The sequence below is a fragment of the Hetaerina americana genome, unplaced genomic scaffold (genome assembly GCF_022747635.1).
Source record: "Hetaerina americana unplaced genomic scaffold, ioHetAmer1.1.p SCAF_145, whole genome shotgun sequence".
NCBI lineage: Eukaryota > Metazoa > Arthropoda > Insecta > Odonata > Calopterygidae > Hetaerina > Hetaerina americana.
The window spans coordinates 145,439-169,361 of NW_027286570.1; the positions used below are offsets into that span (position 1 = coordinate 145,439).

General features: G+C 41.7%; 1 protein-coding gene across 1 annotated transcript in view; it reads left to right on the top strand.

Annotated features, from left to right (window-relative positions):
* LOC139686651 (zwei Ig domain protein zig-8-like) overlaps positions 1-10,393 on the top strand; it is a 54,775-nt gene extending 44,382 nt beyond the window's left edge. Inside the window, exon 6 of the mRNA XM_071583687.1 lies at positions 9,730-10,393. Coding sequence (XP_071439788.1) covers positions 9,730-10,046 — 317 coding nt within the window. The 3' untranslated portion in view covers positions 10,047-10,393. The remainder of the gene's footprint in view (positions 1-9,729) is intronic.
* The last annotated feature ends 13,530 nt before the right edge of the window (positions 10,394-23,923 follow it).

The following is a 23,923-nucleotide window of genomic DNA, read 5'->3' on the forward strand; positions in this document are numbered from 1 at the left end:
TGAACTTGGCCCGCTTTTTTCGGTCTTGGCTCGTGCTGCAGCTTCCATTGGGATGATTGAGCTTTAGTTTCCATGTCATAACCATGATCCCATGTGCCGTCAACGGTTATGACCCTGTGGTGCGAATTCAGGTCGTCGCGGGCAGAGTCCAACACCTCATTAGCAATGTTAATGCATTGCTGTCTTTGGTCGAAATTGAGCAATTTTGAACAAATTTAGCGGCGACCCGTGTCATGCCCATATCGATGGTAAAAATCGAATGGTGCGAGCCAATCGATATGTTTAGGTCCTCAGCAACTTCTCTAACAGTGATTCGATGATTGGCCAATACTCTTTGCTTCACTTCATCAATGTTTTCATCTGTTGATGGCGTGTTCGGGCGTCCAGCATGCTCTTCGTCATTCACATCTTCTTGGCCCTCTAATAACATTTTGTACCACCAATAAACGTTGCTTTGGTCCAAGGTAGCTTCTCCATATATCACAGTTAACATTTGGAATGCGTACGTGCCCTTAATTTCGTTTTTCACACAAAATTTGATACAGATCCTTTGATCCATTTTTTGGAACAGCCAAAAATCGAAGACAAGCCAAAACACGTCCAAGCAAAACAGCTGTCAACAATTAACTGAACATTTAAAATGGCCTAACTGTTTGCATAAGTGAGAGACATAAGTACCAGCATAGGGGCACAAAAAAATCAAAAATCAAATATGCGTAACCTGCGAAATTTCAAAATTTGCGATATTTTTTTAGCAGACCTTGTATTATGCATATGAAAACTCAATGGCAAGATTGAATTTTCCCTGCCTAACCCTTTTCTTAATTTTAGGTTCTGCCCAGCTTTTTCTGCTTCTAATCTCTGCTCTCTGATTCCTATATGGAGCATATATAAATCTCCTATCAATGTGGTCCATACCAATTTCCTTAAGAGATATCAGCATCATATTCCAGTCAACATTTTCAAAGGTGCTCTCCAGGTCAAGGAATGTGATAAAGGTCAGTTGATCTTTCTATATCTAGTCCAGTCTGAGAGTGAGAATACCCCATTTTTTCTCTACTTCTTATACACTAGCCCTTGTTCTTCTCCATTCTTTGGTGTCATGTCAAAATTTTAAAGGCATGGGTTGTCAGACTGATTTTTCCAAAGTTTTCACATTTTTTTGCCTTTATACTTCTTGTAATAGGGACAATTGTAATCTTCTTAAAGTACATCAATATTTTTCTAATCATAAAGCACATTCCAGTTTAAAGCTCTATCAAAAACTTATTTCTTGAACATGTGAACCTAAAAACTGGTTTTGCCACCCTTGCTCTTTTCTCTCCGGGATAGTGTGGTGGCTCTTAATTCCAAACTGCTATCCCTCTCGCAGGCCCCTCTCTGGCTGTTTATGCTGCTTTCTGCTCTCTTCTCTCATTGCTGTTCCCTAGCCACACAGTCAAGAAGACCATTCCTTTATGTGACCACTGGAAGACCATCGTTGTATCCGATTCAAGGTTATTCACTGCACACCATAGTCCTTTGTTCTTGGAAGCATTTAGTTTTCCTCTGGAAAAATGGACATATTGGAACACTTCCTCAACAGAATTTAGGTTGTATTCATTCCAGAGGAAAACAGAGATGCAATCAGCATGTGTACATATTGCTACTTGTGATGATTGTGTATCATTTGCAGCAAGCAGCAAACATGGTATGCTCCTCTTCACCTTCCGAGTAAATGGTGTGATGGTGATGTCATGTAGTTGGCCATACATGGGGCAAGCTATACTGATTCCTGTGTTCATGGGAATGGGTGATGTGAGGTTGGTTGCTAAGCTTACAATTGAAAAGGTTTCTCCATATGTACTCGTGACAAATTCTGGTCCGAAGGTAATTTCCTCCTTGGTGCGCATTAGATATGAATGTTGGACCCAATCAAAAGCGGCTTCCTGGTCCAGAGTTAACATGGCCACCTGTTCTGAGATATGGCTTGCTGTTCTAGTATCATCTCTGATGGTGAAGAGATTTCTGCAATTGCCTCTTCCTGGCTCACAGTAGCTTTATTCTACACTTGTTTTCTCATGCAACATTGCAGTAAACCTGTTGGCTAGGTCTATTGCCATGACTTAGTAGTCAGTACACATGAGGGAGGTGGGTCTCCAATTTTTTGACACATTTTTGTCACTGCCTTTGTATATCAAAGCTATGACCACATTTCTGGTGGTCTTAGGCAGGCTACCTACTCAGAAGCTCTCTACTGCCATTGTGCAGTAGGGTCTTCACAGGATGTCCCAAAAAGCTTAATTAAATTTCTCTGGCAACCGATCTAAACCTGAAGATTAATTTTTAGAGTGAATTTAGAGCACATTCATAATATTTGTGGGGCAAAATGGCTTCGCATAGATCCTATAAGGTTTTTTTTGTTTTATGAGTGTGTAGGGATTGGAAAAATCATGTCATTGTAATAGACAGAGGTAAAATGTCCATGTAATTGGTGTAGGGTACACCACTTACATACACATTGCTCCTGAAGGTTTGCCCAGCCTGCTCTTGCGACGACTGACTCACTTTCCACACTGTATCAACCCTTGACTTGTTGCCTGGCTGCCCTTACTCCCTCTTCACTTCTGCGACTCCTATGGTGGAATCATGGGTTTCTTGCCCCTCTTGCTTCAGATCTTCCCAAAAGAGTCTTGGATGGGTGGAATTAGCTTTGCTTATGACAAATGCCGTCACCAAAACGTTCTGCATAAATTCCACAAAACAGTGATCATGCAAGTGGCAGATCGGAAGTTTCCGATACAGAAGGTAATTTTTCTGCATGTTGGTCATGCACGCCAGTGACAAAGTTGAGTGGTTCGAGAATGATGGTTGCAGGGATGTATTCTGTATTTGTGTCTTTGCCTCGCCATTTAAGTAAAATCTGTCCAGTCTCACAAGGCTGTGCCTGGGATGGTTGTGATTAAAACTAAGTCCACATTGCCACCTCTTATTCACGGTCCAGGCATCTGCCAGACTGTGGCGTCTTCGGCAGTTCTGAGCTGTCTCTCGCGTTTGGCAGAACCATTCGTGTCCGGGTACAGTGTGACATTAAAATCACCTCCAATAATAAGGGTTTCTAGGTTCCATGTCCGGTGACTCAGCTTGCACAGAGACTTGTCTTCCATATAGCTCATCTATGAAGTTGGAGACGATGTCTTCGTCTAAGGTGATGTATAAGTAAAAAAAGTTGTATAAGTTTAAGTAAGTACTAGTATAAGTTTAGAAAACAAATTCGCACAATATCATCACCTCATTCAAAACACAGGCGCAGATATCATTATTGGGACAGAAAGCTGGTTATCCACCGATATTGTCGACGGTGAAACTTTCCCAAAATCCTTTTCCATTTACAGAATTGACAGAAAAAATAGAATCGGGGGTGGTATCTTTATTGCAGTTAAAAATTCGTGTATTAGTTGTGCTGAGGTAATTCCGGGTAATGGTTTGGAAAACGTTTGGTGCTCAATTAAAAGTCCTCAATCCAAAATAATGTATGTATTTGCATTTTACAGACACCCAGTCGACAGAGACGATTCAATACTAGAATTAGATAAGCAAATCAAAGGTTTTTTATCTCAATGCAACGACCGCGATGGTATAATCGGTGGAGATTTCAGTGTCCCATCTATTGACTTGAGCACATAGTTTTACAACGGACGGTAAAGATAAAGATATCTGCGAATCGCTATTTAATTATATTACGTTGAACTCATTGAATCTACTTGTCACTTCACCAACTAGGGGCGATAGTATTCTTCATTTGTTAGCAACAATTATTCCTGAAAAAGTCAACTATGGAAACTATAAAAGAAATTAGTGATCATAGGGCAGTAAATGCTAAGTTTTCGCTACATCTGGTCCGAAATAAATAGTCTAAAAGGAAAATTTACTTTATCGAAGAAAGAGGCTACAATGGCCTAAAGTGCAACCTACATAATAAATTTGCTGGATTTAGAGCAAGGGGTAGGGGAGCTAGGTGATCGGTGGTTCGAGTCACGTGATTGGCGAAAATATTTTGGACTCGAACGGCTTAGAAAAAAATTGGCAACAGAAAAACCTCAATGTTGGTATTTTAGAACGAGGCAACGAGAAAAATAGACCCTTGAACTCATGGTTAAAGAGAGCAGTTTCAACATTAGGCACTGGTGGCGCAGAGTGGGTCAATCCGGCATCAGCTGCGGGCGAGAGCGAAATGCACGGTATTGGCCGCAGTACTGCGATGTGGAAGGCAACGGGAAACTACCACATTATTCTCTTTTGAACATACAGCCTTATCTTGCATTCAAAATGCAATAAAATGGAATGATATGCGCTGCAGTTAACCAATCCTAGGATTGAATTACTTTAAAAAAAGATAGTAATCATCGAAATAATGAGGATACGTGGAATCACTTCTTTGAGTTCACGCGCTCAACAGTCAACAAGTTCATTCCCATGAAATTTATAAATGATTACACAAAACCTATATGGTATAACGCGGATGTTAGAAAGGCATTTCGACGTCAAGGGCTATGTCACGCCAAGATGAAAAATATGAGGGATGATACGTATCGCGTACCTAGCGACAAAAATAATGAGATCACTCATAATTATAGGATATCTAGGGCGAATGCCAAGAATGAATTTCGGAAAGCGCTAAAGGAATATAAAAGGGAGAGGTTAGCGGAAAATTTTAAAGAGAATCCAAAAGCATTTTGGTCTGACGTCAGAGAAGTTCAGGGAAATGAGTCACGTGTTAATTCACCCACAAATGATAAAGTTGAATAAGTAACCAAGAAAACGGCTAACTTAATAAATTCCTTCTTTCAAAGCGCTCTCAATAATATCTCACAGAATAATTAGTTTTATAGTACATACTCCCCGATACCTTGCCAATTCGTGCCGGTCAACCGATGCCAAAAATTGATATATCATATAATGGGATAGAAACGTTTGCTGAAAAACATAAAGCTTAATAAATAATCCGGGCCCGATGAAATACCCGCTCGTATATTTAAGGATCTAGCTTCGTAAATTGTGCCCTATCTAGAAAATATATTTAAGAAGTCGCTGGTAGATCACAAGGTTCCCAGAGAATGGAAAACGGCTAACTTTATACCAATATTTAAAAACGGAGGCGAGGAACCGAGTAATTACGGACCTATTTCCCTCACATCCATTTTGGGAAATGTTATGGAATATATAGTTGCTAGTTCGATCGTGAGACTCCTCGATAATCAGGTGAGATATTCATGAGAAATCGTCACGATTTCCGGAAAGGTTGATCCCGCGAGACACAACTTGCGCTTTTTGTTCATGATACTCTTATTTCGGGAGAGAGTAATGATCCAGTGGACGCAAGTTTTCTAGATTGTAAGAAAGTCTTCGACAAAGTACCTCATAGTAAACTACTCGCAAAGCTAGAAGCATATGGGATTGATAAAAATATCCGGGAATAGATTAAAGACCTTTTGAATGGTCGTGTCCAAAGAGTAGTGATACAGGTGGAGATGGCGCTAGCTCAAATGCAGTAGAAGTTACTTCAGGTGTTCCCCAAGGAAGTGCCATCGGACCTGTTATTCCAAATTTACCTTATCAACATTGACTCCGTAACCAATAGTAAGATACGTTTATTTGCCGAGGATGCAGTGGTTAACCATGATATCCGAGCTCCTGAGGACATAGCAGCTCTATCTGATGGTCTTAATGCTATACAATGCTGTTGCGACACCTAGCCATTAGAATTTAACTTAAAAAAGTGCCAGTCATAAATTTTTGGAAAAAAGCAACCCCACCCGTACGCCTACTGCATCGGGAACACCGAAATGGAATGTGTAGACTCAATTAAATACCTAGGCGTTGCCCTCACTCACGATGTCTCCTAGGTGAAACAAATACAGGGAAAATGTGGACAAGATCACAAAATATTGGATTTATTAGAAGAGTACTTGGTAAATGTGATGAAAATTTCAAAGATAAATGTATTCTTTCGCTTGTTATGCCTCATTTGAGTGTGCCTAAAGGATATTGTTTCCTCACGAAGTTATATTAATTGCCGAATTGGAACGCGTGCAGCGAAGAGGAGAGAGATTTGGAAAACGTTGTTATGAGAAACTTAGTGGCGTATCCAAACTATTAGAGCAGCTAGGCTGGGAATCACTCACGAAGCGAAGGTCAAATTACAGATTGAAACTCTAGCATTAATTGGAAGGGCGTCTCCTTAGCAGTGATGTTGATAATGTATTATTACCCCCATCGAACTACGATAGGACAGATTATGTCAATAAAATTAGAGAGATTAAATGTAGAACAGATAGATTTAAGATGTCATTTTTTCCACGGAAGATACATCTGCATCTATATAATACCCCGCAAGCCGCCGTAAGGGCGTGTGGTGGGGGGTGTTAGGTCACCACCCGTAACAAGGAACAATATCACATGCAAAATCAACGCTAACATGCAAAACTGCACCCATAGCGGCGTACATATTCATGCAAAAATAAGGGATCATAATAACATTGTCCGACCACGGTAGGGTCATATTTAGATCGAAATTAGCATGGTGTTTATTCATTCCATGCCACACAACCTAGCAGCGGCTTGTAGGGTGCTAAAATATTAAATATCAAAATAGAGCACCTGTTTCAACGCTCGAATAAGAGACGAAGGATTGAAAAAGGATGAAGCACACCTTTTAGGAAATATTTTTTTAATTAGAGGAAAATTCCATTTCACACAAATTACAACATTGATGTGGTGGGAGAGTTTGTGCATTCTGATAATCCCTAGAGTTGCGCTGACGGGACAAATGTTAATTGCTCCTGGTGGAGTGGCCCACGCCAGAGAAGTCGATGGGTAGGAAAGGAAAGGTAATCTCTGTATTTGATTGATGTCGTCACATTGAAAACACTATTGATGAAAACCCAGGGGGAAACACTTGACAGTGATGGGGGATTGAAATGTGGCGATGGGCGAATGGAGGGAGGTGAGTGAGGTATGAGTGTACGGTTTAGGTGGAGGAAATAACTGTGGGGAGGAAACCTGCAGCAGAAACAGCTTTATTATAACAAATATCTGGTGCAGGCACAACAGCAGACATACGGGTAGTAATGCGTAGAAAATTCCGGAAAATACGGGGTGATTTTATTTACACGAAATGGTGTTTAGTCATAGATTTAGGAGAGTGTTCAACTCATCATCCTCTTCCCCGGCATTAGAGGCGGAGTGTATCGCAATTGGCTGCTCAAAAAGTGTGATGCTTAATTTTTGAGAGTGAAGAAGAGAGGAAATACAGTGAAGCGGAACCCAAACAATTAGTGCGAAAAGGGAGGAGCATCAAGAGGTTGTTGATTAAGTTCTCAGTGGGTCTATGAGGGCTGGCAAAATCAGGAGAAAGGTCTCAAGGAGTGTCTGGAAAAAAGGGAAAAAAATGCCGCGAATGAAACAATGGGAACGATAATTAAACAAAGGATTCGTATAATAAGTCATGGATTAGAGAAGAAAGGATTGAGAAGCTGAAAAAGAGAAATAAATGGAAGAATGTGAGCACAGAATTAGGGAGAAGTAAGTCATAAAAGAGCTAAGCAATTAACTGAAGCATGAAACTAATATGGGAGAGGAAACATGGTGGAAAAAGCAGTGCTCGCAGGCATTAGCCCAGGAAGATTTTCGTATATTGGTAGGCAGCAATAATGGTGATAATTCATTTCCCCACCGGGTCCATAAATTACGTGTTCCCAAGGAAGGGTTATGCGGAATTCACCAGATATTGGGCAACTTTGCAACACGGGATTGAATCGCGCCTTGGTAGAGTTGTGAGTTTTATGAAAATTGGAACGGTTGATTACGACAAGGCGAAACAGCTTCTTGGTCCCTTAGCGTTGGGAACATAAAGGTGTTGAGTCGAATGGAATTGCAGTCCAGAGCGCCTGCCTTAACGGCACTCTTAGCGGGCAAGGGAAAATAGGATATTATCACGGAATTTTAAATGATATTAGACAATGGCTGCGTAGGTTTTCGCGGCGGTGGTTTGAAGTACTCTGCCTTGTCGGGTTTCACCGCGTCGTTGTTTGATTCAGACAACAGTTTCCTGGAGAACATCAACAGGGATGAAGGCTACCATCTCCACAACGCGTGGAAGAGAGTTCTCCGGGAACGGACCAATCAGGGAGCAGCCACTAGACGGGACCACCTATATAAGGGTGGCAAAATTGTACTATCAGGCCAAAAAAGAAGGGAAGCAGTCAGCCTCATCGGACCGGATGGAACGCCCATTGCACTTCCCGAAGAGAGGGCCAAAGAATTCCGCCGAGTCCTGAAAACCATTTACCGACCAATGGAAGACAACCTATTCGACGAGGATCATGCCCGGAAGGTGGAAGATCATCTGGATTCCTTACCCTACCCATTGCATCCCACATTCAACAATGACCAACAGCTGGATGATATAATGGGAACCATTGACTCCGACGACCTAACACTTGCTAGGCCATGGAAGAACACTGCTCCAGGTGAAGACGGGATCACCAGTCGGCAACTAAAACATGCCCCATCCTGCTATCCAGCATTGCTGAGGATATTCAACGGCATGGTGACCATGGGTTACTATCCCAAAAAATGGAGAAGAATGACCATCGTCATGCTACCGAAAGCGGGAAAGGACCACAAGAAGGCAGACAATTATAGACCCATAAGCCTAACAAGTAACCTAGGCAAGTGGTTTGAGCGGATCCTAGTGAGAAGAATGACCACCTCCTTCGAAAGCAAGGGTATCCTGCCGCAGCACCAGCACGGTTTCCGCCCTGGAAGGTCCACCATCGATCCCCTTGCACTTCTTACCACGGAAGCTTCAGAGGCAATTAACAAGAGGAAGCACGTGGCGGCCCTCTTTCTGGATATAGAAAGGGCCTTTGACCACGTCTGGCACAGAGGGCTTTTGTACAAGCTATCGCAGATGCCAGGGATCTCGCCATCCCTGATCCAACTGATCAACTCTTTTCTTTCAGATCGAATTGCCAGGGTCAAAGTTGGCCAATCTACTTCCACCCCGTTCCACCCAACAGCTGGTGTGCCCCAAGGCACTGTATTGTCTCCCCTGCTCTTCTCGGCATACTGCTGGGACATGCCATCGGATACGGCACAACGGCGAACAATCACCACAGCTCAATATGCAGACGACACCGCTATCTGGACGACAGCCGGAAACCAAGGAAGGGCGGTGGCCTGCTTGCAAAAACAGGCCAGGCTTCTAGAAGATTGGTTCCAAAAATGGAGATTGAGACCGAACCCAAACAAGTCCACCTTTCTCATTTTCAAAAGTTACCAGGACCACAGGATGCGCGGGCTGCCACAACCCTCAATTGAGCTTTGGCAGCAACGGATCCAACCATCTGTTTCTGTAAAATATCTAGGGGTCACCCTAGATAAACATCTAACATTTAACACACACATACAAGACGTGTGGGCGAGATGCAGCCGTCGAAGTGGCCTCTTGCGGGCGGTTCGGGCAAGGGGTAAAGGGGTCTCAATCGAGTGTGGCTTGATCCTGTACAGGGCCTTTATACGCCCTGTCATGGAGTACGCCGCACTCGCGATCTTACCTTATAATAACAGCCTCAACGTCTGGGCCGCCCTGGAGAGGAGGATACTGAGGCAGCTGCACCTTCTGCCACCCATGTCTCCCAGCTCAGAAATCCACAAAATAGCTAATACTGAACCTCTCCTTCACAGGTTATGCCGCCTTCGGGCACGGACTGCAAACAGAATGGCCATGTACAATCCTGACCTACTGGAAGACATTCTGCAGTGCACCCCTTCTGTGCTATGGAAACGCCCCATACAGAAACTTCTCTCGCCAGCATGCATCATCCGACAGCAACTTCGTCTGTACTACCCGGAGGCAGAACTTCCACCTCAACGGAGACTCCTGCCGGTTCCGGTTACGCTACGCCCCAGCGAAGACTACCCCCTCTTCGAGAAGAAGACTCGAAGAAAGAAAAAGAACAAAGATGTGGACCCTCAAGCTCTTTCACAACAAGTGCCAGTGATATGATACGTGTGTGTGCGTCTAAAACTAAGACTATAAGACAATTATTGTTATACTTTGTTATTGTCATTAGACAATTATTGTTATTGTTGTTCACACTTCTTCTTGTAATCTGTCCTTCTGGCGGCCTGCGGAGGGTTTTTCGGGTTTCCCCTTCGCCTCGGGCGAATGCCAGGCCTATGCTACCCCGAAGAAAAGAGTTCCGGATTTTGTGTTTTTTTTCTTTTCTGCAACCGCTGATCAAAGACATTTTCCACAGCGGTTCTAGTCCCTGAAGAGGCATGTGCCTATAACAGGGCTTCCTTGTTAGTTGTACTGTTACCTATATTATCTGTTATATTATTGTTATTACTGATTATTGTTACTGTTTTGTACAACTACTTGGATAAATAAACAACTTTTGAACTTGAACTTGAACCGAGTCCCTCTTTTCCGCAAACGCTACCCTCTTTGTGGCCTGTCCTTATTTATTTTTTTTCCACCCCGAAGAGGATCATGATCCTATAACGGGGTTTCCGTGTTGTTTTTGTTATGTTTATATATTGTTTATATACTCTTTACAATCTGTACTCTGTAATACGGAAATAAAAACCTTTAAAACTGAAACTGAAACTGAACCGAGTCCCTCATCTTCGACCTGAAGACGCCGAATGCAACTTCGGCGAAACTGTTGTCTGAATCAAACAACGACGCGGTGAAACCCGACAATGCAGAGTACTTCGATATTAGACAATATTTCACGTTTTACAGTTGCTTTCACTATTTCCGCTGTTTTGGTCAAGTAACTGAGGATTTTTTTTGTCGTTTTGCAAGTTATTTTAGTTGTTTTGGTTGAGTCATATGAGAATCAAGTCAATTATCGATGGGTCCAAAGGTAAAGCACGATGACGGCAAAAATATCCCTCCACAAGTTTTCATTTTAATATTTTTTTCCACTTTCACCTCAATCAATCCAAGTTACTTGAAAGTCTTCGACATACTTGCCTGTTTCAAATGATGGATCCGACGTTGGAGTAATGAAATGCAAAATTTTCTCATTATTTACCGAAATCATATTCGTCCATTCAATGTTATAAGGGCGGGGAAAGTTTCCTGAGAAATAAATATCGGGACATATTTTAAGTTGGCCCTCAAACCTCCCCCGTAACATGATTTAATAATTTATTTATTCATTTAGCCCAGCAGTAGAAAGGGACCAATCACAGCGGACAAATAACAAAAGGCAAATATAATAAATAAGAAAACTAAAATTTTGAAAACAAAGCATTGTCAGGAAACGAAATGATTCAGGGAGTCAAAGAAAGAGAAATGGGCATGGGTAATATTGTTAAGATCGTTTAAAAGAGCTAAAGTACATCTTATAACGCGAGTCTTGGTCCATTTCCAGGTCATCGATGTACGGATTGGAATTAATATGCAAATTGGAGGAGGGGAGGTGGGGGGAGGGAGGGAGACTGTCGGTATTTCAGGGCGAGCGGCTCTGCGAAGACACAGCTCGCCAATTGACTCGGGCTTAGGCGAACGAGAGATTAAGATTTAAGAGCGAGAGATTAAAGATGATAAATTAACGTCGCATTTCCACTTCACTCCTCCTCTATGGCCGGGGGTCGATCCCCCAGTTCACAGGGGGGGCGCGCGACACAACTAAGCCCCGAGTGCTCGCTGCCGAACAGCGGAGTTGGCGGGGGTTAGGGGTTGCTGGGGGGGGGGGGGTCACACGACCCCCTGCTCAGCGCATGTGCCTTTCCCATCCCACTCAAATCACCACTCGCTTCCCTCTTCGCATCCCCCCCTCCTTACCCACCCCACTCAAACCCCAGTCACCCTCCCACTGCAAGCCTCAGTCCTCATATCTGTAGGCCCGTGTGTACTAGCGACATTACCGGATCGACAACATTCCCTCCCAGGCCCCCACCCGTGGGCTCCGGTGCATGCGAGGCAGCCGCACCTGGGTCAAGTTATTCAGTCGCGTCCGCCGAAAAGAGTATTGCCAAAGCAGTGCGACGTAATGCGAGCGTGGTGCTTCTGCCTTCCTCTTTCGTCAAGACAGTGCCCTTTCTTACACTGCCCCCCCCCCTCCTCCGACTGACCTCCCAAGACGAAGAGGCGCAGGCCTCGTGGTCAATGGGGAACCTTCTGCGTTTTTCGTTTCCCTTGAAGAGTGTTGAATTTCCCGAAAAGAACGATCGTCCAAGTAAACTGGAGTCGTCGAATTACTCCTTAAAGCCCTGCTCTCCGTAGTCGAGTGACCTCTCTTGGAGCCTTCTTATTCTACTGTCCACAGGGCCGCCACCGGGGAGTGAGTCGATGCCGGTCAGGCAGTTTGACCGGTGTAGCCTCGCTGAGCCTCCCCGAGAGATGGGTCACGCCCCCGTCTTCCGCAGCCGAATGTCCGAGAGCCTCTCAACGACAAAACAACGCCGTCTTCGAGCGCGTCCGTCTGATCGAACAGTACATAAACAGGGTCCATCTTCTCGCTTCAGGGATTACTTCTCGTCGTGGGGGCTCGTCCTTCATCGCGAGAGCGCGAGTGACCGTTGCGGCGGACGTCGATGGCGCCCCGCGAGGGGAGAGCGACCGTTGCCGCCGCCGCCGGTCAAGGTGTGCCCGCCCCCTCGAAGCCACAGTTATCCAATGCATACTCGCATGTCCCTCGCTGCAAGTAAACTTCCGCGGGGTGAAATTTGAACGGAAGGTCCTCGTCTCCGAACAATGTACATATTCTACTGAATTGGTCTGTGCTCTCAACTAAAGGAATGGGTGTGACTGGTGTGCGGTACTCATGCGAAGTGAATGACTTTTTGAGGTGTCGTTTGGTCAACCAATCGTGTTGCAGTCTAATCGTATTGAGAGAATTGAGCTCTTACGTCTTATAGTATTGAATAAATGAAAAACTCCAAAATCCGCAAACAGTTACTAACTTAAGTTTAGTAAGTTAAGATAACTGTTTACGGCTATTGGAGTTTTTCATTTATTCAAGTCTAATTGTCTCTATCATTAGGTCATTGTCATGTTGTATTTGAAGTTTCGTGTTGATTCATGTATTGAGTACTTTTGACTGAACTTGGTCCACGAAGAGCCCACAATTATTCGTCAGCCGGTGAGGCTATAGAATTTTCAGTGATACCAAAGTACGCATTTATGCACGAAGTAACTGGGTAAAGCTCCTAAACCAGTGCATTCATCTCACTATATTGGGTGTAATGAACTCAGCAGTACTCCCTGTAATCATTAGCAGTTACAACACCGAATGCTGATTTCAGAAGACTGGGTTGAACCAGGGGTGGCGTGTTAGACTCTCATACCGAGGGTCACGGGTTTGAGACCATAGCACGGAGAATGTTTTTCTAACTATTTCGTCCGAAAATATTTACCAGCGGTTGACAACTTTTACACGCAATACTAAATGACCCCACTACAGAGAGGAAGTAGCTCTCAGTAAAAGGCATTGATGGCGCAGATCAAGGAGATCGGTCCGGCATCTACAGCCACAGCTTCGGGCGAGAGTGAGGCTCACGGAATCGGCCGAAGTATTTCGTTGGGGAAGGCAACGGGAAACCATCGAAGTAGTCTCCAGAGGAGATGCAGCCCTCCACTCCACCTATTTATGACATACCTCCTAAACTAGAACATTTTTTTCTCAAAATTGAGCGTAAATACAAAGCACTTCTTCCTTTATCTGCAGGCATACGCTTACTCCATGCACATTGTCTATTTTAGGATTCAGTGCCAACTGAATGTGACAGCATCTCTAAACTAAAATGGGCTTACAATGACAGTTACTTTTCAAGTTAGTTCTACGATGACTATATTTCCTGTAATACGACCCCCTTTTTCTTCCTGTGCGTCGCATACTAGACAATTGTTTTCATGAAATGTACGCTTCTCCATCAATATACAAACAGTAGGTTTATTTATAATTTTTACACCATTGCCTGCCCACGATTTCCTCTTTCCCACAGTTTCTGCTGCTCCTTCACGGCTGTCCGTCTTCTTTTTCTGAAGGCTTCAGCAGTGGAAATGGGATATAATGGAAAAAGTTTAGATGGTAGGTATGGATAACGTTATCTGTTCTTATTATCTGTATTCGTCGATACGTTACGGTTTTAGTATATGAGCACGTTATCCCTCATCACCCGACGAGGCGCGCTCGCTAGATACGTTTCTCTTTGTGCTTGGAGAAGGAACGAGCAAAAAAGATATCCCCTGGAGGCATTTGAGAAACCGCTTGCTCTTTCCCTTCATTAGAAATGGATCTACTCCCGCAACCTACCTGAAATTAGTTTTATTTTTTTCGAACTTTTTGGTTAGTATTTTAATGTTATGGACTCAGTTATAATTTCAGTAGCATGTAATCGTTTTCGTTGTAGTTAAGCGTAATCTTTCCAAAGGGTTCCCGTCCCCCGCTTCTTCAGATAGACGGAATGCACCTCGGTGAGTGGGGTAGTAGGTTAACCACCATATGTACCACTCCTGATGCAAGGAAAAGTTGGTTCACGTAGGTACCGGAGGAAATTTAAGTAAAAATTATCGGCTGTCCTATTATAATGTGCGTTCAAACCTAAAAATTTTTACATCGAGGGGATAGTCACAAGGTCAATCAATCAGCTGTCTGCCATATCTTGTAATTGAGTATCTAATTTTATCCATTTAGTGCATAGTATACCCGACCAAGCCATGTTTTCATAATCGGAAGCGGGGGCAGTTTTATGAACGCAAGAAAGATGATACCATCGAGAACACACATCGCACGCGGCCCACGTCGTACTTCACGGATTTTACACCGATCGCACAAAGGACATATTTCGTTCACTTTACGGAGGGACTCTTAATATATTAATTTTGATTTTGTTCCGGTACTCGTTGGCATCAACTCGGGAGCTTCTTCAGTTCCCATATCTTTCGCTATCTGATTTATGAAAAAACACGTAGACACCCCAGAGTTATATCTCTCCGTTTGCTGAAGGGCACCCTTATTGCTCTCAATTTACTTGGACGTATTTTTTCCTTACTTAAGGTATTCCGCTTCTTTAAGAAAGTCGTGAATAATTTGAAATGCCTGGCATGATCCATATCCGTGCTGCCCAATGGATCGAAATAACTGACTAAAAATTCCTGGAAGTTTACGACGAATAGGCACCAGTAATTTTGGTCTTTATTGAACGGCATTAATATCATTTGTCTTTGAAATTAAGCTTTGTAACTAAACCCTCGGACGTGAAGGTCCTTCATAGGGTATTACTGAAATTTTCGCAAGGGAAATAAATAATGTCCGTTTTTTTTCGAGAACAACGGTGGCGAAGATTTCTTTCATGAAATTACAAACCCATTGATTCGGGGCAGCGAAGGGAAATCTTCCAAGTACACTTAGTAACCTTTGCCAGCGTATCCTTAAACATATGACCTTCTTAACTCCGAACAGTACTCGAAGTAACTATTCTCAGAAACTGTGCCAGTTTCGTGAAAAGTAAGAGGCCGATGTTTATGGGTACCCTGTCACCCTTGTTAACCCAATAACTTGCCTCCTCCATTGATCTCGCTTGATCTAAAAAGATTTCAGGCTGCTTCACGGTCTCCACTTTGAAATCAGTGATCCCATCCCCAATAAAAAAAAGTAACTCTTAATTTTCCTTTTCTTCGTTTCCGTTTTCCCCAAGGCTCCTCCACCATTAAATTATCGAGACTTTCAAATTTAGTGGCCTTGCGGCGTTTACTTTGTGCAGGGGGGATTTGTAAAAAAATTTCCTTTGCTCGAGAGAAGACGTGGGGTTTGAAAGCCCTCAAAAATCCACCGCACGGCAAATGTAAATTATAATCCAGAATCGTGTTTTTCATGATTCAGAACCACCTTTCCACGCTTGCATTGCTACATCGTGGCTCAAAAGAAGTTAATTCATCCCTTCCCTTCAAAATGTTCGACCAAAGAGGCAGAAACGATATGAAATGCTTCAGAAAAGTAGATAAAAATTTAGGACTGAAAAAGGGATTTGGATCCCCACAGCACTCAACGTTTGCATTTTTCGCAATTGAAGTAAAAATGAGATCAAAGGGACTATTCGTATCCTCTTCGGCTTTGCTCTCCATCCGCGCGCGTTGTAGAACATTCAGAGAGTGCAAGCCTTGCAAATTCCCACTTTTCAAAGAGTCCTCTTCTGAAGATAAAACCGCTCTACTTCGGAAAACAAATGGCTTTTCTTTCTTTAGAATTACTTTCGCAGTTTCTCTTATCTGATCCGCGAAGAGGACGGAAAAAATTTTCGATGCCATGTTTTTCTTGGCCCTTGCTGAAAACTCTTAAGAACACCTCACCACTATCACTTATACTTGGATCGTCTACCATTATATTAAATACCTTGCACTCATTATGCTTACAATAGGCCCTAATCACAATACTACCCTTGCCTCCTTGGACGCGATAGTCACGGACAACTCGAATTAATCGTAAAAAAATTTCTACTCAGCATATTAGTCCATTTCCCTTTAACAAGTTTTCCTCGAACAAATAATTGCTCCCACGCATGACGCGAGAAATGAAACTGTCCTTTACATACACCTCCCGGGGCCCAATTTCTCGCTTTTCTCTTAGCTTTTCTAGACTGTAACTGAACTTTCCGCTTCCATTTCCACGCTTGATTCTCGGGGAATAGCAAGCACTTTCGTATTATTATCCATAGTGGAACCTCGTTTGATAAACTTTTCCATATCTCACCCACTTCTTATAGCAAGCCCCTTCATTCTTTTATATCGCTTGGTTTTTTGCCTATGGCAAACTACTCTACTACTCGAAGAGTATGGACGTCTAACTATCTGGCTAATGCGTAATGGATACCCTTATTTGAATAAAATCCGCCCTTGTTTATTCCTTCGCCAAAAGTAGTACTCCGTACGCCTTCCCGTCTCGTCGTTACCCCCAAGGTATCCGGAGGCGGCATCCCCAAAAACTGCAACTTCCTTGTAACCAGAGAAATGAAATCCAATCCCCGTGAAAGAAAAAAAATCACTATCACAGCACTCTGACGAAGGGTACACTTCTTCGGAGTCGTCAACATCACCATGAAAGGTGAACTTATGAGGAACAAGTTACAAAATGAATACGATAAAACATATCCAGAAAAGGGAAAAGAAAAAGTTGTCAAGAAAAAGTGATTATGAGGATAACGATCGGTGACTGAAATTCTGTGAATCCCGTGTTCCAGGAATAGCCATACCACTCACTTTCTAGAAGTACCTTTTTTTTCTCCTCTAAGGTCCGTTATTCTGCGGCTAACCCTTCCCTTCTCCCTCGACCCTTTTCTCTCCGGCAAGGGTGAAAGCTATACATTTTCTCAAGCTTAGTTAACGCTCAGCAAAAAATATTCGTTGTAAATTCGAATTGATTTCTCAAGAGGTGCCAGAGTACCAAAAGAGGCGCACCATATTAAGTTAATTTCCGTTCATAAAATATTTTGATTCTTAGTATTCTACACCAATGTATTTTCATGACAATTTGCCATGACAGCGGGGAAAAACATATTTTCCCAATAAAATTTGCCACCTTCAGTGGAGACAAATAAAAATAAGTAACCTGAGGATAGCTAATTTCCATTTCAAGTTACCACTTATTGAATGTTAACGCACAACAGGTTATTGCAATGATTCCCGTATTGGGGAAACTTTCAATTTGGGCTTTTTTCCCAATTTCCTTTCATAATTTTCCTTACGGTTATCACATTTTGCAGGCTCCTCTCTCAGGGATTCCGTTATTACCTTTTCTTGCTTAAGGGAGATATGTCTTTGGCATTTGCCGGGGTTTTTGTGCTATCGCATTGTTCTTAACCTTCTGAGGGTAATTCCACTGCTTCAGAGCGCAAGAATTCCTTTCGGAAAGTCGTTGCAAAACGAGACAATTTCATTTTTCGCAGAAGAGCAGATGTTGGGAAACCTAATTGGGTCTTTTTATTCACAATGCTATTTGCGAATATGATGTGACTGATATTACTTCTTTATAAATATTACTGATAACATGGGGATCGAGATGGTGCGGTGGCTATCATACTAGCTTCCCACCCAGAGGGCCTGGGTTCAAATCACGGCGGTGTTGAATATTTTTCAATGGTATCTCGATCCCTATTTAAGGTGGAGGGCACTTTGAGTGAATACGCCGTCCGTCGGAAGGGACGTTAAGCTGCGGACCCCTTGGCACCTTTCGCTAATGCCGGGTTTCTCTCCACCCTTCATCATTTCCTGTCCATCCCTAACGGCGCAAATATCCTCAGCTGTCGGTCGCCTCCCCTAAATACTACTACTTACAACTGATAACATTATATACTACAAGCCACCGCTAGGGTGTAGAATAGGGGGTGACTACCCATCATAGTGCCTTCCATCGAAAACAGTTTCCCCCATCACGATCGCAGAGCGTTATCTGATCCTTTATCTTCCGTAGGAAACAACAGAAAAAAATACGATAAGGATTATAACAATGTAATGGTTATATTTTAGATGTTTTTAAGCTGCTAGTATATGTCTTTGCATGTGTGTAACTTTAAATGAGTTTTTTATGAATACGAGTATTCATAAAAATTATACGAGTATTCATATGAATTCATACCACCCGTAATTAAGAAAAAAACCCGCATGCAAAAGCCAGAAATACAATCCACACACGAAACATGGTAGGCATTCATGCAAAAACCCTTACAACCCACAAACTTGAAAACACTCAGCCTACCAACTAACACACACATGCATCTACAAATACACCTGATGTCTTTGCAATATTTAATTTTGTTCAAACTTGTAAATTCAATGTTTTTAATATTTCTAAAATGACTTCTGTTTCTTACTATGATTCCTGATTGCTTGGGGAAAGAATGAGTTTCTATCTGTAGTGGGATCCATCTCCCTTATTTTAGCTTTGTGGTCTGATCTACCCAAGAAGAGTGGGGCCATTATAATTCCTTTTGTGTCATAGTCAAACTCGTTTGTTCTGAGCCTTTCTAAAAGTCTAAATTTCTTGTCTTCTTCGTATTTCAAGTGGCTCCCAGCCTAAATCCCCTAAGAGACCTGTCACACTTGTGTTCTTATCATTACAATTTTTAACGAATATAGCGGATTTTCTCTGGCCTTTATCTAATTCTTCTTGCCAAATTTTCTTCCAAGGATCCCAAATACTCATGGCATATTCCAAATGAGGTCTAACTAGAGCAAAATAACACCCCTCTTTAACTTTCTCATTGCATTTCCCCACCACTCACCCGTTGGATGAAGCCGTGTTTCTTCGGAGCGGATCCGCATATTGGCCTGATTTGTGCTCCCATGATAGGCGTGGTGTTATAACTACCCCCAAATATTTAACTTGATTGGCCATAGTTAGTACTGAACCCTCTATTTTTTAGTTTATGTCCTGTTCGCCACTTCCTTTGTTCCAAAATTTCAAAACTGCGCATTTGTCTATATTAAGCGTTAATCCCCAATTCTCGCACCAATCCGAGATTGTCCAAGTCTGTAGCTAAGTCTAAGGCTCATTTTCTTGCAAACCACCGGGTCGTCAGCAAATAACCTGAGATTGATACTAGCGTTTGCGCTTAATTCATTAATGTATATTAAGAATAGAAGCGACCCTATTACACTTCTCTGGGGGACGCCCGAAGTTACATCTATATCTGTTGAGCAAAACCCATCGATGAATGCTTTTTGTTTTCGATTTGACAAGGAGTCTCTAATCCAATTTATTTTTTTCTCATTGATTAAGCGCAGGTTCCCTTAACCCGATCAAATATTACTAAATAATATATTATTAGAATAACAATGAATAATTAATAATGATATTATCAATGTATCATTAAAATAATATAATTTAAAAAATTATTATCAGCTATCTCATATCTAATTTAATATCTCATATCAACTAAGCTAGAGAGAATATGTGTTGGACAGATGGATTTAAGATGTCCTTTTTTCCAGGTGCAATAAGGGATTACAATTGCATTGTCCGACCGCGGTAGGGGGACAAAAATTCGGGTCAAAATTAGTCTGCTGTGTATTCACCCCCTGCCGCACACCCTAACGGTGGCTTGTAGGGCATTTATGTTTTTTTACCTTGTATGTAAGCATTCTCCACTTGCTAAAACTGGATTTAGCCATACCAACGCATTTCCATTCAAGCAGGATAACACGTTGAACTTGCATATTAAGAGAATTAAGAGTAAACCTTACACATTATATTCCTATTTCCAACGGCCAGGTAAAAAAACGCCGAGCGCACACTTTGCGTTGAAAACAATTTTGTTTCTATAAAAAAGGGGCACGTTACTGAATAAGATGTCATTTTGAAAAGTATCACTGGGAACTTGGAGGACCGCGTTAACAGCAGACTTGTGTTCCGTACACCCCCATAATGCATAGTCAAAGTATTTAAAATGTCTTATTATAAAATAACTCATCCCGATAGCGAGGAGTTATTTTGTGAAGAATCGGCTCGGTCACCTCCTGGATCAATCTGGTGGTACAAAGTTCCAGTCTTTGTCCACAATATTTATCGTTCGATCGATAGAATATAGTGTTCCAACATGCGATTTTAATATAACTTTAAAAGTGTTTCCGAAGTAGTGCGTAATGAAGATTTTTAGATAGATATTTTTTTGTATGTTTTAGTACCCTACTAGTCATCACTAGGTTGTGTGGCAGGGGGAAATAGGTACTCCTTGAAGGTAGAATTATATGTTGCAAATGAGACTGTACGGTAGCAGGCAACAAGTAGTCGGGCATGGGTTTAGTTGCTATGTGAAAATTAATGGTTTATCGAAGTCTTTTACCCAGCTTTGCTCCGTCCGTCACGTTGTTACCTGGGTCTGCCCTTCGACCAGCTTGAGATTTCCCTTTCCCCCTCGCTATTTCCGTTGTCCCTTAACAACAGTGGCCCTCACCAATACCCACATTTGTGAAGATATATTGGTGTCCAGCGTGAACATAAGCTTTCCTCGAAATTATATGTTATCCTCTATCCTTCTTTTTAAGCACGCACGACAGAGAGAGGAAAACAAAGAAATCCCCAAATGTTCTCAATACCTCCAAAGGCCCTCCTTGGCACCCACCTCCTCCATTACAGGATAATCCTCCTGTAAGCTCATCACGCGGGGGCGGAGGGGGAAAAAGATTCCTAATCTCGTCGTCTCGAAGGCGGACGAAATATATGTATTTTCCCAGGAAAAATCGGTGTCGATTGTTCGCGCCTTTCCTTTCATGGTGCCGACTGCCGACCCCACAATTACTAAAACACCGTAGATAGGAGCAAGGAAGCAACGCTGTCGCACTTTTATTTTTATCTGGGAAACTCATGAAGCTTTAGTGAAAAAAAATTGATGCTATGTTGTCTTATGAATATGTTTATGTAAACACTTGGTTATTGAGACAAACTCAGAAAATAGTGTAACTTTTTTAATTCAAGTGTGACAATTACTTGACGTGTTTTACTTGATGATCAATTAGACGCCGTCGTCATCGTCAAATCGGAAATCGTCTTCCTGTAAATAAGAAATAGCGATTGAATGAAACGCACGGCACACGTCGTTCTGCTTCCCTCATCCGACAAGGTGGAACATCCTGTGAAATGACCCCTCCCTCCCCACAGTGCATACATACAGCAATATGCACACCATTGATGACATTGCATTTGGTGGGAAACGAAAAACATCGAGTGAAAAATCCCACCCTTTGTTTCTCTTCTCCCAGAACGCAGAGCGCAAATACACTGATGCAGCAATAACTGATAGAATCAAGCTATTCACTCATGTCAACGCTCTCGTTTTCAAAAATTCAAGGTCACATGACAAATTTTTACATATAAAGGCTTCTTCTTGTAGCCTTCAGTAGCAGTTGTTTTTAGGGGAGGCGAGGCGACCGACAGCTCAGGTCATTTGCACCATTAGGGTCGGTCAGGAAAGGATGAAGGGTGGAGGGAATGGGTGGAGGCTTTCTTAAAACCTAGAAAAATTGCATACATTAAAACATTGCTCTCTCCTGAAGAAAGAAGATCATGAACCAAAGTGCAAGTTATGTCTCGCAGGATCTACCTTTTTGGAAACTGTGCTGATATTTCATCAATAACTGGTGATTATTGAGGTGTCTCACGATCGAACTAGAAACTACATGTTCCATAACCTTGAAAAAAATGAATGTGAGGGAAATAGGTTTATAATTGCTTGGTTCCTCCTTGTCTCTGTTTTTAAATATTGGTGTTACGTTAGCCATTTTACGATCTCTGGGAACCTCGCAATCTACCAGCGACTTCTTTAATATATTTTCTAGATAGGGCGCAATTTCCAAAGCTAGATCCTTAAATATATGAGTGGGTATTTCATCGGGCCTGGAGGATTTATTAGGCTTAATATTTTTCAGCCAACATTCTATTCCATTACATGAGATTTTAATTTTGAGCATAGGTTGACTGGCATGATTTGGTATGCTATCAGGGAGTATAAGTACCATAAGACTAAGTATTCTGTGAGATATTAGTGAATATGCTTCAAAAGAAGGAATTTAATAAGCTGGCCTTTTCCAAACTCTTGATTTCTCTTTCACCTTTATCATTTTTGAGTGAATGAACAGTTGAATTAGTTCCCTAAACCTCTCAGACGTATGACCAAAATGCTTTTGGATTCTCTTTCAAATTTTCTACGAACATTTTCCTTTTGAATTCACTTAACGCTTTCCGAAGTTTATTCTTGGCATTCACCCTAGATATTTTGTAATCATAAGTGATCTCAATTCTTTTGTTCCTAGAGATATCATCCCTAATATTTTTCATTTTGGAATGAGATAGCCTTTGACATTGCCATGCTTTTCTAATATCCACGTTTGTACCGTCTAGGTTCCGTGTTATATTTTATAAATTTACTGGAAATGCACTTGTCTGCTGAGCACGTGATCTCAAGGAAGTGATTCCATGTATCCTCAATATTTGGGTGATTACTATCTTTCTTAAAACTTGCAAATTGATTCTGTAATGCTTACTTTAGGCCATTTTAGTCCCCTTCTTTAAACAAGTTAATTTTCCTCTAAGGATTCTTATTGCAGACCCCATGTAGCAAAAACGTAGCATTTACTGCCCAGTGATCACAAATTCCTTGATTAATTTCTAGAGTTTAGACTTTTTTGAGGATATTCATTGCTCAAAAATCAAGAATATTATCGCCCAGAATATATTGGTGAAGTGTTAAGTTGATGCAATGAATTTAACATATAAGAATTCAATGGCAATTTGCAGATATCCTTGTTTTTTACCCCCATTTTAAAACTATATGTGCTCCAGTCCATATATGGGGTATTGAAATCCTCTACAATTATAATTTTGCCATAATTGTGTTGGGATAAGAAACCTTTTCATTTGCTCATCTGATTCTAGTATTAAAATATCTCTGTCATCAGGCAGTCTGTAAAATGCACATATATCAATTCAGTTAGATGAAAAACTTTTAATTGAGCAGCCATTGCTTTTCAAACCTAGATGTAAAATTACTTTTATTTAAATGTACATTCAACTAAATAATGCATTCAAAATCAGTTGCAATGTAGACAAGTCATATAATGACATTATTGATGAACTACTGATGTATTCAAAATTGCAGTCATGTTTCATTTGGAGTTCTGTGTACTTATGAGCCAGTACTATATTTGAAAAATATTGAGTGCTCACTAATGCTGTGATTATGATTTTTCTTGAACTGTTGTTCCCAAAAATGGTTTTAGGCATATATATATCCTGGAAGACTAGGAGCTTCCAGTGTATTGCATTGTTTAGGCAATACTTATTGCAATTTAAATGTTTACATTTGGCTATTGCACATATGAGCTTTGGTGACCATTGCAAATTTCGATAGAAAAATGCCTACATCAATT